Raw genomic sequence first — 16,495 nt, forward strand, 5'->3', positions numbered from 1 at the left:
ACAAATCACCTGTTGTCGAGGTAAAGAAAACTAATAAAAGAAGCTAACAATTTTCGTAAATTTTTAGAAAACAACAATCTTTAGAATAAGAGGAATTTTATGGGGTTTGTATAATAACTTTAGATAATATAATTTAACATACATTCGATCCCAATGTAGTATTAAAATTAAAAAATATTTTTATAACAAATTGCACAAAATAACTTTGTATATAAAAAAAGATGAATTTTAAACGCCTAATTATTGTTTGTGTAATAATCAGATTAACTTATAAGTAAATAAAATTAGGAACTGAAAAGGAAAAAAAAAATTAATAAATATAATAATAGTGTGACCCTAGCACATAGACTTTCGATTCCCTCACCTTAAAGGCGTTTGGTATTTCGCAGTCAGCGGCGGGCAGTCACACTGGAACGAGCAAGTCTGGCAAAACAGCCGAACGGAACAACAAAAAACATTTGTAAAAATGACCCGTCGAGGCTCGTTTTAAGCGTATTCACAGCGCATTTTGAGCGTAGTCAGGACGCAGGAGCAGCCAAGCAGGCCGGGATTAGGACCGGGAGGAGCAGGATCATCGGGCGAACAGAGCCGCAACCCACACTCACACACACACGCAACCGTATACCGCAGTATTTTCACACACACACTTGAGGTGAGTGAGATGGAGGTACACACACACGAACGCACACACACACACGCGCATACAGAGAGAAGAAAACAAGGCGCCCCTCGAATTTTTGCGACATATGGACGCGCCTCGCTAAGGACTAATTTGCCAGCGCGAAGGACAGCCATTTGGGTGCCACTTTTTGGGGCAAACCCCAGCCGACATATGCGTGTCACGTTCCACATAGTCGAAGCCTTGACCGATCGACCCGCCCACCGAACACCGCCCCCCGAATGGAAGTGTTGCGCAAACGAATGTGACCCTTAACCCCTGCCCCAACTCCTCCCCCCAAAGGAATATCCTTTGGCATGGCGCCTGTTCAAAGGATGTGCCACTGCAGCAATGCAGCAGAAAGCAGAAAGGAGCAACGACAGCAGACCCATAAAAATAGTCATTCATTCCCGCAAATAGAGAGCGCTGGCACATCGAAGAGAGCACACAGCCGACATTAATAGCACTTTCGCTGTAAACCCACAACACATCGCCTATATTCATTGAGTAATCCGCCTGGGTTCGCGGGGCCTTAAAGTTCCCCCCAGAGAACTAGCCACCACCCACAGCATTGTCCGGCGATAATCGTTATCAGTTGCAGTTCGTGAGTGGTCATTGCTATTTCGCAAAAGGGAACTGCACACAGTTTGATTGCTATTAGACCCCGGATTGCACCCCGTTCAATTGCTAACATCTCTCTCTTTTATCCTTTTAAAAACAACAAATGCCTGACACTCGCATTGTTTAGAACAAATCGTTTGGTTGCTGTAGCAATCCTTGTATCTTCGTTCAAGTTCCAGAGTCAGTGTATTTATATATTTCTTATCGCATCCCAAAGATATAGAGGCTATAGAAAAGTAATGTTTTCATATCGAAGTGTAAGCCAGATAAGTAAACTGTTTCGACCATGTCTCTTTTTTATAGTGCATCCCGCTAATAACGTAGCACGTACCTAGCTAGCTCACTTCGCCAAAGATCGGGCGCCAGATCGGGTTGTATATACATATCTTCGGATCGCAATCGGGGGAATCGGCATCCCAATCGGTCAGTACACGCGTGAACTATGCCGTGCGTTGACGGTGCGGTCTTCTAACTCGGAAAGATTTCGGCACACTCAGATCAGACGGTAAAACTCAACCAAAAATCGTTGCATATAGACCACGGATATATACACACTTATTCACACAACATTGGAAGCTCCAATTAAAGTTGTACGACGCCTAAGAATAGAAAGCATTTCGTAATGGAGATTTTGTGCTCGATGCTCAATGCATTATATGATCGGGAATCCTACAGTTTCCGGCACCCAGCAGTCATATCTTCTCAGTCATCTCATGGTTTTTGTAGATCACATAGATTTCGCAGTACCGAAATAGTTCAAAAATAGCACAAATATATGCGAGCATGACTGTGCTCCTCCTGCCGTCCTCCGTCCCCACGTATATCGCCTATATGGCATAGATAACTCGCGATATCGGTTTCTGTAATACCCGACCAACACAAACATTGACCAAAAGATCATCGTCATCATGTAAATATTGAGTGTGCATGGGGCGGAGGCGGGGTGCCCCCACAATATGTGTTGAAAGTGCCTGACCATTCTGATGGATAGACACATTCTACGAGTCTGTGCGCCCCAGAGATTCTCTGAATCTCTGAAAACCTTCGCATTCACAAATAGCCAGATATACGCGTATTCAAGACGCTCCCAAAGCTGTCTTATATCGTGCTCCTCCGCTTGCCTCCGTGTGCTTTTTTCCGACCGCATCGATGTGTCGCCGTCGTCTGTTTTTATTTTTAGCAGCACGGGTTTCTTATTTTGATTTCTGCTGGCCGACGTGTATTAGCATTTTTGGATCCCCATCTCGCTCGCTCCCTCGCCGGGCAATGCGGTTTGTGTTTGGACCATCCAACATGTGTTTGAACGGCAAACTGCAGCGCATTCACATCGCACATCGTCGATGTGCATCCTCCATTCGGCGGTGGAGACCCAAAATATCTTGGCTGCCTGTGGCTGTCTGTCTGTTTTGTGGTTATTTTGGTGCAGCGAATTGGAAAAACATTGCAAATACCTCGGCCCCAAATTGATTGCGACACTCAATTAAATGCTAAGCAATACGAATCACTAAAAATTAATGCCAAAATAGACATTTGAAAAATGTTAATTTAGAATAAACTGAATTTGTACTGACGCCTGGAAATTGTAGAATAGATCAACTTAATATTCAGCATCTGCTTTCCTTAAATCTGTCGAGTTCTATAAAATATTTCTAGAATAATTCTCAGTTATTCGCTTATGTCTGATAAGTATTTATTTGTACATATGGATATGTCCACCGCCCACTTGCAATTTGCGCACTGCCCAATCGAAGGCGCCAGATATTCGTCCGTATAATAGCCACCACTTCCGTTACAGAGTCTTGCGGAGACCCACAAAGAAAGCCAGCAGAAACATGGAGCGACATTTGCAGTGAAATTTATGCATTCGGTACGCCCAATGCTGATGGTGTTGGTGATGATGATGATGATGACGATGGTAGCCAAGTGGAGGCAAATAATAATTCCCGTAACATCCTCCGGAGGCAACTGATGGTCGGTTGTTTACGAAATTCCGCTGCGCGTTAGTCACGACGTCGATTTCGGGGGGCAGTCGATGCTCGATTGGGTGTACGTGCTATATGTATATATCTATACAGATATATATATATACGGCAACTGGTGCTGGCCCGTACAAATAAGGCGCGAAAAACAAACCCGGAGCACGTCAATACCAGTGGCTAGGGAGGCGAGACGGAGTCTTCTTGGTTTCTGCCGCTTTATTTGCGAATGGGGTCGAAAACAAGAAGATTTCGCAGTAATTCGGGGCTGGGCATCTCTTCCTTATTTACTCTGGGCCATGGCAAGCCAAAAGAAGCTTTGTCATGGACAGCAACTTGGCCCCGCCGGAGACGTCAAAGGTGTCGTGTCACCTTCTTTATTTTAAAATTGAGGAATAGAAAAGGAAAACTTCACACAAAATTCATTAGTAAAGCTCAACGTTTCGCTTACAATCTATTTGCAGGGTTTTCTCCACCACCACTTGATTCATCCGCAGCCTGGACATGACGGACAAGGAGAGCGAGCAGTGCACCGTCTCGGTCTTTGACCAGACACCCGGCTCGGAGCAAAAGAAGATCAACGTAGTGGTCCGCTCCCACTTCACGGTGAACCGCGTGATTGACCTCATCGGCACCCAGTTCTCGTACGGAAAGTTCGAGCTGTTGCTGCAGCCACACGATAACAAGGATCTGGTAAATATGGATCATCTTACCGTTCTGAATGAATTCCTAATAAAATTCCTTTTCCTTTCTTTAAGGTTAATCTGAATGCCGTGAATTCCCAGCTGATGTACGAAGTGGATGGATTTGAGCCTCAGCTGAAGAATCACTTGATCCTGCTGCCCTCCGGCAGTTGGGATGGCGACGTGACCAAACGCTTTGAGTTACCCATTAAAAAAGTGGTAGTCAAAAAGGTTATGAAGTCAGACGGAGAGAAGGCCAAGAGTCCTGCGACTGGCGAGAAGAAGAAGCGCGTAGTTGGCGAGAAAACCAAAAAGAAGCCAGCATCGGGATCTTCCTCTCCAAGCAAGACAAAAACGACGAATGAGGACTCCTTGGCCAAGACCAGCATCAGTACGGAATCAAGTCCCGAGAAGAGTTCCAAGATCAAGACCGCTGACGAAAAGATCGCCAAGCCTGTTTCAGAACAAGCACCCAAGGCTAGTCCTGAAGAAAGCCCCGAGCTATCTACGGAGACAAGCTTAAAAATCACTTCTTCGGAGAGTCCGGTTGCCAAGAAAACGGCCAAGGTCACTTCTAAGCCGACCCTAGAGTTGCTGAGTCCCATCAAGCCGTCATCACCCATTAAAGAGCTTGACTGCGAACCGGTTGACACTCTGAGCAAGCAACAGCTCTCTGAGCAACTGCAGCTGTATCCACAAGGTAGAAACCTAATCTCACCAGTGGACGATGGTCCTTCCGATCTTTTTATCTCGGATGCCGAACAGTTATCGGATGACGACCTGGCACTGGGCGCCTCTGCTAGTCCGACAATGCTGGGACCTGGCTACGATTTCGGAGCTCCGACCGGCGACTCGGACGTCGAGGGTGTGACCGGAGTGGTAGACCCATCTACAATTGGCACAGACGATGGTACGTACCCGGCTCTGTCTAACTTCTATCGCCGAAAGTATGGTGGCGATGAGTTGCCAGCTTGGCAGAGAGTCAACACAACGGCGGCGGACTTTGTGTCCTCGGCCACCACAGAAACTGAAACAGAGGCAAGGCAGACGAGCGTCGGACCCAGGGGATATGTTGGGTTGGTCAACCAAGCCATGACCTGCTATCTAAACAGTTTGCTGCAAGCACTCTTTATGACACCCGAGTTTAGGAATGCTCTGTACCGCTGGGAGTTCGATAATGACAACGAGGCGAAGAACATACCATACCAACTGCAAAAGCTCTTCCTTAACTTGCAGACCTCGCCCAAAGCGGCGGTAGAAACCACTGACCTGACCCGCAGCTTTGGGTGGGACTCGACGGAGGCCTGGCAGCAGCATGATATCCAGGAACTGTGCCGAGTTATGTTCGACGCTCTAGAGCACAAATTCAAAAACACTAAACAGGCAAATCTCATATCCAACCTGTACGAGGGCAAGATGAACGATTACGTGAAGTGCCTGGAGTGCAATACGGAGAAGACGCGCGAGGACACCTTCCTAGATATCCCGCTCCCTGTGCGGCCCTTTGGCAGCAGCTCCGCATACGGCAGCATCGAGGAAGCTCTGCGCGCCTTCGTTCAGCCGGAAACGCTCGATGGAAATAACCAGTATCTGTGCGAGAAGTGCAAAAAGAAATGCGACGCTCACAAGGGACTGCACTTCAAGTCCTTCCCCTACATCCTCACGCTGCACCTTAAACGCTTCGACTTTGACTACCAGACCATGCACCGCATCAAATTAAACGACAGGTGAGTACTTTTGCCATAATCCGCCATCATTTAAGTTAATGCTCGCCTACTTTTTTTAGAGTGACCTTCCCTCAGACGCTCAACCTGAACACGTTCATCAACCGGAGCGGAAACAACGGTGAGCAAAACTCTCAGCTAAACGGCACCGTGGACGATTGCAGCACGGCGGACAGTGGATCTGCTATGGAGGACGATAACCTAAGCAGCGGCGTGGTGACCACAGCGAGCTCTAGTCAGCACGAGAACGATCTGAACGACGAGGATGAGGGCATCGACATGAGCAGCAGCACGAGCAAGAGCGCCAAGCAGGGATCTGGTCCGTATTTGTACGAATTGTTCGCCATCATGATCCATTCGGGCAGCGCTTCCGGTGGCCACTACTATGCTTACATTAAGGACTTCGACAACAACGAGTGGTTCTGTTTTAACGATCAGAACGTAACTAGTGTAGGTGTTTGAGGCACCTTTATAACTGGAAAAGATATTGACCGACTATCTATCCGCAGATCACCCAAGAGGACATCCAACGTTCGTTTGGCGGACCCAACGGCAGCTACTACTCCAGTGCCTACACCTCCAGCACCAACGCATACATGTTGATGTACCGGCAGGTGGACGCCAAAAGAAACGAGCAGGTCGCCAAGGTGGCCGACTTTCCTGAGCACATCAAAACGCTGCTGCCAAAGCTGCACTCGGAGGAGGAGACGCGCGGTACCCGCCTGGGCAGGCATATCACGGTTACGGACTTGGCACTTCCGGATTTGTACAAGCCCCGCGTCTACTTTTATAATCCCTCCCTGAAGAAGATGAAGATTACCAGGGTGTACGTATCACAGAGTTTCAACATCAACCTGGTTCTCATGTCAGCCTATGAGATGTTGAATGTGGAGCAGTTCGCGCCGCTTTCTCGCTGTCGCTTGGTGGCTTACAACTCCTCGATGGACACGATTATCCAGTCCCTGGAGAGTTGCACAGATCCAACTTTGACCGAACTGCGCGCGGCACAGAACTACAGTCTAGACTTCCTGCTGGAGTACCGGGCCGAGGATCAAGAGTTTGAGGTCTATCCGCCAGACGGCATTACGTGGTATGTGTTTAAGGTAGATCTATCGACCATGGCGATGGACGGTCCCTTCCTGGTTTACTCAGCAGCGCGGGAGCGGGAAGCCAGCGACGTCCTTCGCCGCTCCATCGCCCTCCGTTTGCACATTAGCGAGCAGCAGTTCCTTCTCGCCACGGTGCGCGGCACGGTGCCGAAGGCTTTCGTGGCCTACGATCCCCATCCGTCGCCCGAGGCCCTGCAACACCTTCAGAACATGGCCAACACCCAGTTTAAGTCCATAACATACTTCTACTTGAACGTACCCAACACGGATGCCGCCACCCTTGAGATGCTCGGTGTGCCCAGCGTTGAGTCCATCGAGGTACGTTTTACAACTTTTGGGTTTATAACTAAGGTTAATTTTTGTCCGTCCTTTCAGTCCGCCAGTGGAGGTGATGTTGTCGATGCTGCAATGATGAATGGCGTGGCACCTGGTCACGTGTCCTCTAGCAACGACTGCGATTGGAGGCGCTACAAGCGAGATCTACTGGAACCCATGGCGCAACCCAGTCCCAGCCACGGCCACGAGTCCAACTCGGAGGACAGCAGTCTAAGCGACGGAGACCGAACTCTGGTGGAGTCGGACAACATGGCACATCGCGGAGGAGGTGACAGTCAAATCAGTTCCACCAGTCATTCGCCGCAGCTGTCTAGTCCGGAGGACGAGGCGGCCTCCCACGATGCCATGATGCGGGTTCATGCCTACTGCAATGGAAACGGCAGTTATGCGGCGGCCGATGTGGTGGATCCCCTGCTCCTGCCCACCAGCACCAACCACTTCTTCTACGCTACAAAGGTCGAGTGCGTGGATGTGATCGGCACCAGTTCCAGTTCGGGTCACCAGTCCGACGAGGAGGCGCAGCTGCGTAAGCCCACGCGTGCCTATAAGCTGCTGGTGGGCACACACATGCGCATGGGCGCCTTCAAGAAACACATCGAGCAGCTGATCCAAGTGCCCTCCGCCTATTTCAAACTGCAGCGGAAGCACGATAATAATCTGTCCAACAACCAGAACAACTCGTTGGTCCATCTCATAGAAGGCGAAACACTGACGGTGGAGTTGGGTAAAACGCTGGAGCCGGACGAGTTCAAGGCCAAGATTCACTTTCTGCGACTGGCGGACATTGACAACGAGACGTCCAAACTGCCCTGCGTATGCGAGTGGGTCTACAATGCCAACACCACGGCGGAGCAGGCCAAGAAAGATCTGGTGGCCAAGCTGCACCGCATGGATGCCAAGTACGCCACACTTTCTGTGCAGAACTGTCGCATCTGGCTGAAGGGCGGACGTATTCCCATAAAGATTCTGTCCAACGATGATACGCTCCATTGCGACATGCGCTCCACAATCACATCGGAGGTGGGTAACCTTGTCCTTGTGATGAAGAATAAACTTAACTTGGATTATATTTTATACCATTTCAGTTCATTGTGCAAGAGTGCGAGGAGGGAGTGGACCCGCAGCCCAAGGACGATTCTCTGACTATATTTGTTAGGCGGTGGTGTCCAGCTAAACTGGAGTTTGGAAAGTTCCAAGAAATCACTTTGGACCGTAAGTGTTAAATGTATATTGCATTGTAAGCAGTAAATTGAACTTGTATTTTTTTGCAGAGGACAGCGAAATCAGACTTTCATTATCACAGATCAGCAACATCACAATAGACAAACTGAGCTATATGAAGGTTCGTAATAATACGTTTTTGATTGAACTTGATTTAAACTACATTTGTCTTCACTGCAGTTGAACAGCAACTTCCCCTGCACAACCATATCAGCGTTAAGTGTTAACGAGTCCAGCAGTTGGTACTCCGTGCCCGCCACCCTGGACAAATATCCGCTTAACACCACACAGACGGGAAACATCTACCTGTACAAGTAAGCGTGGAGCACGTGGCAGTGGTATTTTCAGTTCCCAAGACTAACCAATCAATGCCTTCAACAGAGATAGGACGGTACCTGCGCGAGAGCTGACGCTGGAGGAGCGACGCCTGATGAACGCCAAGGAGAAGGCACGACTGGATCGGGTGGGTTGCGTGTCCACCACGCGATACTCGCAGCGTCGGGAACGTGCCCTAAAGATCTACCTGGACTCTCCGGAGAAGTCAAGCAACGTGACCGCCTCGGCACCGATGGATGTGCATGTCAATAATTAAGTCTGGCGAGTAGGAAGCAGTCGCGATCATAACAAAAAGTACACCAAACCATGTATGTAAGCGACGGCAGACCATTAAATCCCAGATCCTGTTTTAATCAGCGGCCACATATCTTTGTCGTCTGCAAGTGCTGGTCGTGTTTTCTATACTTTACCCGCAGCAATTGCGTTTTTTGTTGTTCTTTATTTTGTTTGACGCAAGGGGAAAGGTCAGCGGGTCAGCGGATGGGCAAAAGCGTACGGCATCGAATTGGTCTGGTTCTGAATCTGGACTTGTTAGGAATGGATCTGGGATCGACAACTGGGGTAGCTAGCACAGCACTAAGTGACGTTTACCATAACGAAGTTATTCTTGCAACTTTCGTAATACAAGAGTTCAAAGATGAGACTGTAAAATTTAAAATAAACACGCAAGAAATCTAAATTACAAATTGTATAATGTGAATGTGAACATCAAAACTAAATTAAACGTATAAAATAAACACGACTCTCAAGTGCATTTATTAGAATGAAAAGCGTCTCGAATTCGATTAGGAATTGGGTGGCCGGCCGTACATAAATGAAAACTCGTTTGGCATTTATCGGCTGTTTTATAGAAAATGTTAATTTTATTTAATACCTACTACGCAGCGTTAATAACGTTTCACTTGAATTATATTTTAAGATCATTTAGCGTTAAAATTGTTACAATTTGACGACAGTTCTTGCTTTGCTTTTTCGTTGCGATGATGTTGAACAGACCGATAAACGAAGGCAGCTTATAGTAAAGGAAATAAAGAGGTAAAGTTGGCGCGGCACCGACCGCCCTCTGCTGATGGATGGAGGAATTTTTGGGGAAATGTATATGCGTTTTCATCCTCAAATTGTTGCCGTCTCTACTCTTCTGTCCTATTCTGTTGTCAAAAGGGCTTTAATACGCAACGAATTCGATAGTAAAAATCTGTGGAGCGGCAGCGGTAGGCAGCGCAATTGTTCACATTGTGTTTCCGTTGTTGGGTTGGCGGTGCGGTTGTTCATGATCACCGGGGTGGTCTATGCCTTGGTCTCGACGGCCGGCGCCGTTTCCACCTTTGTCGCCGCTCCAGCTGCAGCCTTCTTGCCCTTACCCTTGCCCTTCACGGGACCCAAAGGCTGCGCGAGCAGAGTCTGAAAAAAGTTAGGATTTTAATTAGTGACCCGCGTGAAATTATGAGAAAAGTTGCAACTTACCTTCAGCTCCTCCTGCGCCACGCTGTACTCGCTCACGTAGCTCTCCGCCTCGAATGGGATGCCGGTGACCAAGTTGACGCCGTTGGGCATGAGCAGAACCGTGTGCTTGAACTGCGCCACAACCTCGGCTGTAATTCAAGATAAGGAAATGGATTGTTTAACTTCGTTATGACTTCCGGTTAAAATGCGAACTTTTTAAAGGTTGTTTAAACTAGTTTAGTTCGTTAATTAATGCATAAATAGATAGGTGGTTTCAATTGTGACAGTGCCATGTTCAGACAGAGGCCACACTAAGGCAACTGCTGAAGACGTCAAAGCCTGGGATTTGTTCTGGCAAAATGTCTGGCCGTACTTAGCACCCGAAGGTGTACCAAATCCGGAATTAAGTTCTGCCAACTCGCATAATAGGATGAGTTATATTGTATCACACTTACATGGCTTCTCGTACAGCACTTGGAAGGGCTCAATCATCTTGTGCGAGACGCACTCAACAACTCCCATGCGGGCCTTGGTCTCCTCCTCGAAGCTGCGGATGTTGAATGGCATGTTTCCGTACTTAGTTTTCACCTCTGCCAGCAGGGCACGGGAAGCCTTCAGCTTGAGCATGTAGTTCTCCTCAGACTTCTTGTAAATGGAGACCTTGGTGTCCTTCTCGCGTCCCTGCAACGAAAACGAAAGGTTAGCAATAATGTTTTGCGATGAATAAGCTGAATATCCTGCTGATATTTGGCGTTCTCAGATCTCATAATCTTGCTATCTTCGGACAACAGCCAGCCGGAACTTGGTGTCTGCACGTGCCGGATTTTTGTATAAAAAATACGCCGAGCATACAAGTCGCTCTCGCTACAAACACCGCACTCCAGCCAAGTCAGCCTCAAGCGCGTGTTTTTAATCATTGAACAAATAAGTGAAGTAGAGTTTTCTTTTTGGTAGATTACTAACCACTCCTTCGCCGGTGCTGACGATAACATCGATAGCATACACCTCGTACGTTTCGAAGGTGCACTTCTCATGCTCCTTGCGCTGCGCCTCGCTGGGGTTCTGTATGATCGTCTTCTCACCGTCAATTTTGAACTGCTTCAGCTCGTGACTGAGCATGCCCTCAATGGGCTTGCACTTGTACGACTCGCTGATTTGTTGCACTGCATCGGTGAGGGAGTAGTTCTGTAAAGACATTAAGTATTAAATAAGTTAGTTAAGCTGAAAACATTCCATTTCCCTTTGCCAAATCTTAGTCACCTATCATAGCATGCAATAGATAACGCAAAAAATAACAGCAAAATAAATCACTAATCGGGATTATCATTGCGATTGTGGACAACTTTAAAGACCGAACATTTCAAATATCTAAACTTGTTCAGTTCACGAAATCGACACTGTTGATCTCTGCAGACTTTGAGCTGTACTGAGCCACGAGTTAAGGCAGCAGACAATCCGTTGCCTGCAGATTACAATTCTGATCTATATATACTCTGCAGATGTGGACAACTTTAAAGACCGAACACTTCTGTGGAATGAACTTGTTCAGTTCACGAAATTGACACGTTTTCTATCCGCAGGTGTTGAGCAGGCTGTGCCAAAGTTTCGGCGCAGTCAATCCGTTGCCTGCAGAAGAAGTAACCTTGTGGACAACTGACAAGAAGCCTCCAGTCCTCAATAATAGGCCAGGGCGATTGCCAGCTGCCGCAGCTGATCTTTGCAAGTGTTGAGATGTTCAGTCGCTGGAGAATCGCGCCAGACAATCCGTTTCTTGCAAGGACTAACAGAGGATTACCTAGAAGTAAGGGAGGACTCACATTGGCGCCGGACTTGAGCAGGCGCAGGGCAGCCTGGACAGCCCAGTAGGCAGCGAGAATGACATCGGCCTGGCGACCACTGATCTTCTGATCCGCTCCAGCGCCTACCACAATTGTGTGAGCGGCCACGGCAATGAAACCATCAATGTGGGCTCCCAAGTCACTATAGAAAAGAAAGTGTTGCGATCTTAGTATAGGCGATATATGTGGAATAAGAGGTATAACTTACATTTTGACCACATCACCGGCCTTTAACGTGTAGTCAGCATCGTTTTTGGCTGGCGAGAAGTGGCAAACACAGTTGTTGACGGACAGACAGGTGGGAAAGGCGATGCCCTTCTTCAGGTCCTTCTCCTTTTTGTATACCTGTTTGTGAAAGATCGATAAAAGCATTAGATTAGTTGCTCCTTGCACTATACAACAGAGATGGTGCCCCTGGTGTGTCCTCAGATCTCATAATCTGTAAATCCTCGGGACCGTTTAGGCAAGCACACAAGCCGGGCACGTGGGGCATCGAAATCCCCCCGTGCGCCTGGCGACCACGAGGTGATCACCAGCCCGCACAGCACATGGGCTACCCATCGGGAAACCCTCAATGGTGTAAGTCTTAATCATTGGACATGGAATTGGCGCCAATGACCGCCAGGTGGCCACCACTTACTTTGCCGGTCTCCTCGGTGAGCTGATTGTCGCCCTGGGTACAGATCTCCCGGACGGAGGCATCAACCACGCAGAGTCCAATTACCGCCTTGAGGGTTTCTAAAATTAAACAAGCAGACGGAGTCCAGAAATAGGCGGATTAACCAACGCGTGGCGCAGAAGGGAAAGCGGCATTTAGTGCATTGTGTAAGCGCCACGTAGCAGCGGCTCCAGAAATCGCCGCACACTTCGCTGTTTTTGGGCAAATGATACTCACTGTTGACGATTTCGCCGGCCAACTTGTACTTGGTCACCACCAAATCCTCGGCGATGGTCTTCTCGGGCTCCTTTTCCACATCTGCCATTGTACTTGACTATAATAATTTTAAAATGGCGACTTAATGAAAATGCGACCGACTGAAACACCACGAGGTAATGAAAGTGTGGCCAGGCGCCAACCAGGTATCGAAAGTTCCAGTGGCGTGGACAGTGCGACCGCCTCTCAACTGCTGCTACGCCTTGACAGCCCTGGCCAGATGGGCGGTCAACTTAAAATGTGTGTGAAAGCGTAGAATGCTATTCCAAAAAGCTAAACGAATTTTGTGTGACACTTTGAGCTTTGTTAAATACAAATATTTTATCATATCACACATTCCCAAACAATTTAATGGTAAATTAATGTTTCTATACCAATACAATTAGCAAGTTTCGGTATTTTATTCTGTTACATATTAGCGGTCTGTCTAAAAAGTAGAAAGTAAGAAATTCGAAATATCGATACATTCACAGTGTGACCGCCGTTGGAATACTGTATTCGGTATTTTTTCTGAGCACGAATTGAGCTAAATGCATATTACAAGTCATCTTTAATAAAAAATTCGCACTAAACGCTAAGACAGTTTTACCTGTGTAAATACAATTCGGCTGCCAAAACAAAAGCTCAACTAGAGGAAACATAATCTGTCAGCATGTCCGTGCGCGTGATCAACGATGAGTCCCACTTCCAGGCGGAGTTGGCCCAAGCGGGCATCCAATTGGTTGTGGTGGACTTCACAGCTACGTGGTGTGGTCCCTGCCAGAGGATTGCGCCCATCTTCGAGATGTTTCCCACAAAGTACCCCAAGGCCATCTTCCTGAAGGTGGATGTGGACAAGTGCCAGGACACGGCTGCTGGACAGGGCGTTTCGGCCATGCCAACGTTCATCTTCTACAGAAACAGGACCAAGATCGACCGCATCCAGGGTGCGGACGTCAATGGGCTCGAGGCCAAGATTCAGGAGCACATCGGCACCAGCGGTGGCGAGGATGGTGGCGAAGATTACGGCCAGGGATTGGTAAAATAGTCTAGAATCTTGACCTGACAGAATATAATCCATAATCCTTCTTACAGATGGAACTAAACACCTTCATCTCGAAGCAGGAGTGCGAGTGCCTCAACGAAGCCGATGATCACAACTTAAAGCACGCCCTGGCCTCCGCCGGTGGCTACCTGCAGTCCGACTGCGATGAGCAGCTGATCCTGTCCATCACCTTTAATCAGGCTGTCAAGATTCACTCCCTGAAGTTCAAGGCACCTTCGCAACTGGGTCCCAAGGATGTTAAGCTGTTCATCAACCAGCCCCGCACTATTGACTTTGACATGGCCGAGTCCATGACCAGTGTGCAGGATCTGAGGTGGCTATTCCCTTCCCTTTGCTGCTCCCATAGCTCTTCTTACTTTTCAATCCATTTTGCAGCTTGGCTCAGAAGGAGCTGGAGAGCGGAGTGCCCGTGAATCTGCGCTATGTAAAGTTCCAGAATGTGCAGAACATCCAAATCTTCGTGAAGAACAATCAGTCGGGTGGCGATGTGACGCAGATTGACTATATCGGCTTCATTGGTTCCCCCATCATGACCACCAAGATGAACGATTTTAAGCGAGTGGCCGGCAAGAAGGGCGAGAGCCACTAAGTCACCAACTAGTAGGAGGATTCCATTGAAAATTTCAGCTTTCAGTTATTCCCAATGACGTCCCGGCATTTCTATTTAACTTTGGACTTACAACTAAACAATGTACAACAAATGCATAAAGAATCATACAAAATAAGGATCAACAAGGTAATATAGTTAATATCCATCGGGTTAAAGGCTGCTCTGGTAAGAATCCAGTTCCTTGGTGAGCATTTGCCACGCTCGCTCCGCCTGTTTCTGGGTAAATTCATGATCCCACTGCGAGCTGAATATCACATGCGACTTGGCCACGATCTCCTGGTTGGGCACCTGACTGGCAAGTCGCTTTTGGGCCTCCTCCTGGCTCAGGTTGTTGCGCTCAACAATTCGCCGCACAGCCTCATCCGGTGGCACAATCATGGACCACACTTCATGACAATTGGACTCCCAGCCCGCACGCAGCAGTACCGCTGCCTCCAGGACCACCACACGCGGCACCTCAGCCTGGGAACGCAGTACATCTAACCGCCTGTTCACCTCCGCAATAAGTTCCGGCCAGACAATGCCGTTGAGTGCTTGCAGCTCCTTGGGATCGGCAAACACCAAGGGTCCCAGTTTTGATCGATCGATGCGACCATCGGCGGAAACAATTTGCTGTCCAAAATGCTGCACAATTCTTTCGTAGCACACCTGACCCGGTTCATAAACATCGTGGGCCACCTTATCGCAGTCGATGACGTGGGCGCCCATCTTGGCCAATCTCTCGCCCATCTTGCTCTTGCCGGATGCGATGCCTCCAGTCAATCCAATAATGTGAGGTCGCGCCGGGAGCTGTGGTCGTGGCTCCGGCCTTCTCCAGCGGCTGCCAAGCAGATCGATGCGTGTGTTACTTGAGCTGACCTTGGTCTCGTGGATGCCATCGTGTACGTTGCTTTCAACAATGTCAATCACAAAGATCTCCAGCTCGCGTAGTTGCTTGGCTGAGCGTATCTCGTTGACCTTCTGCCCTCCTCGCAATGTCTCCGCACTGACCACAATCAAGTCCAAGTCGGGATCTACTTGCGTGGGCCCAAAGGGATCATCGATCGGCACAATCTCGTATTGCAGCGTACCATCTATGTCCATTAGGAACTCCCTCAGCCGGGCGATACGCTCCTCCACCGGCAAAATCAAGTCCGGCAGCGTTTTTCCTGCAGACAGCGATAAGAAAGGCCGTTAAGATAAGCACTTAATTTTGCCAATTCATGCTCGTCTTACCCTTCGTCATGGCGGAGGTGGTCACGCCCACAACCAAACGCTTGCAGGTGCGCAGTACAGCCTGGGTGAGGAATATTTTGTGCCCCAGATGGATGCGATCAAAGGTTCCACCCAGGACAACCGAGGAATACACCTTCGGTGGCTGCGTGTCATCCTGCTGAGTACCTAAATCAGAGATGACCGAGTCCTCCAGGAAGATGGTTGGCTTGCTGATGTTAAGATCCGCCCGGAGTCTGTCGCACAGCTCCGGATGATGTGCATCCGAAAAGATCAGATCCACGGGCTGGCGCAACTTCAAGGATCCACTGATACCCGGCCGTAGGGGCGAGACAAGGACCCGCAGGTCCAACTGGTTGCCCACATAACTGCTGCTGTTGGCGTAGAGCTGCGAGATTAGGCGACCCCAAACCGGAGGCGGTGGCACTGGTGACGTCGTGGACGTTGACCCCGACACATTTAGATGGATGTACAGTGAGTTGACGTACTTCTCGATGGCGCGCAGGGATTTGCCCAGGTGCTTGATGTTGGACACCACCAGGAGACCTGTGGACGAGGCCATTCTACTCGATTGATGGCGACTAATTAAAAACTAGCTCAACAGTTGCATCAACATTATATCGAAGGGTTGTCGCTCCCAATTGTAAATATGCGTACTGATAAGGTTTAAAAATACCGTTAAAAATAAATCAATTAATAACTAGAATAAAAGTCGTAAATAAATAAAGCTGCAAATCTATAAATAATTT

At 48.4% G+C, this 16,495-nt stretch overlaps 4 protein-coding genes and 1 long non-coding RNA gene across 9 annotated transcripts; 2 read left to right on the plus strand and 3 right to left on the minus strand.

Moving 5' to 3' along the window:
* Positions 1-387: 387 nt before the first annotated feature.
* On the plus strand, positions 388-9,406 carry LOC6533091 (ubiquitin carboxyl-terminal hydrolase 47). 5 transcript variants are annotated; one of them, XM_015194328.3, is made up of 10 exons: positions 390-652; positions 3,720-3,948; positions 4,014-5,665; positions 5,725-6,112; positions 6,172-7,089; positions 7,147-8,127; positions 8,193-8,319; positions 8,379-8,449; positions 8,509-8,642; positions 8,710-9,406. In XM_015194328.3, the coding sequence occupies exons 2-10, from the start codon at positions 3,760-3,762 to the stop codon at positions 8,918-8,920; spliced, it is 4,671 nt and encodes a 1,556-aa protein (XP_015049814.1). In that variant the 5' UTR covers positions 390-652; positions 3,720-3,759; the 3' UTR covers positions 8,921-9,406. The 5 variants fall into 5 exon arrangements, with proteins under 5 accessions (XP_015049813.1, XP_015049812.1, XP_015049814.1 ...); XM_002093786.3 differs by lacking the exon at positions 390-652 and adding an exon at positions 1,690-1,784; XM_039374178.2 differs by lacking the exon at positions 390-652 and having other exon boundaries at positions 3,652-3,948.
* LOC120321512 lies at positions 1,906-3,622 on the minus strand. Its single transcript, XR_005561153.2, has 2 exons — positions 2,731-3,622; positions 1,906-2,680 (listed from the first exon to the last, which is right to left on the minus strand). It is a non-coding gene; the product is annotated as an uncharacterized LOC120321512 (long non-coding RNA).
* Positions 9,340-13,089, minus strand: LOC6533092 (proliferation-associated protein 2G4). Its single transcript, XM_002093787.4, has 8 exons — positions 12,841-13,089; positions 12,586-12,683; positions 12,154-12,290; positions 11,925-12,087; positions 11,071-11,292; positions 10,563-10,788; positions 10,129-10,256; positions 9,340-10,065 (listed from the first exon to the last, which is right to left on the minus strand). The coding sequence occupies exons 1-8, from the start codon at positions 12,926-12,928 to the stop codon at positions 9,952-9,954; spliced, it is 1,176 nt and encodes a 391-aa protein (XP_002093823.1). The 5' UTR covers positions 12,929-13,089; the 3' UTR covers positions 9,340-9,951.
* Positions 13,090-13,368: 279 nt separating this feature from the next.
* Positions 13,369-14,649, plus strand: LOC6533098 (thioredoxin-like protein 1). The gene is made up of 3 exons (XM_002093788.4): positions 13,369-13,897; positions 13,954-14,237; positions 14,300-14,649. The coding sequence occupies exons 1-3, from the start codon at positions 13,532-13,534 to the stop codon at positions 14,511-14,513; spliced, it is 864 nt and encodes a 287-aa protein (XP_002093824.1). The 5' UTR covers positions 13,369-13,531; the 3' UTR covers positions 14,514-14,649.
* On the minus strand, positions 14,553-16,412 carry LOC6533099 (bifunctional coenzyme A synthase). Its single transcript, XM_002093789.3, has 2 exons — positions 15,750-16,412; positions 14,553-15,682 (listed from the first exon to the last, which is right to left on the minus strand). Exons 1-2 carry the CDS (start codon positions 16,306-16,308, stop codon positions 14,685-14,687), a joined length of 1,557 nt encoding a protein of 518 aa, XP_002093825.1. The 5' UTR covers positions 16,309-16,412; the 3' UTR covers positions 14,553-14,684.
* Between the last annotated feature and the right edge of the window lie 83 nt (positions 16,413-16,495).

Source organism: Drosophila yakuba, chromosome 3L (assembly GCF_016746365.2).
Source record: "Drosophila yakuba strain Tai18E2 chromosome 3L, Prin_Dyak_Tai18E2_2.1, whole genome shotgun sequence".
NCBI classification, from domain to species: Eukaryota; Metazoa; Arthropoda; class Insecta; order Diptera; family Drosophilidae; genus Drosophila; species Drosophila yakuba.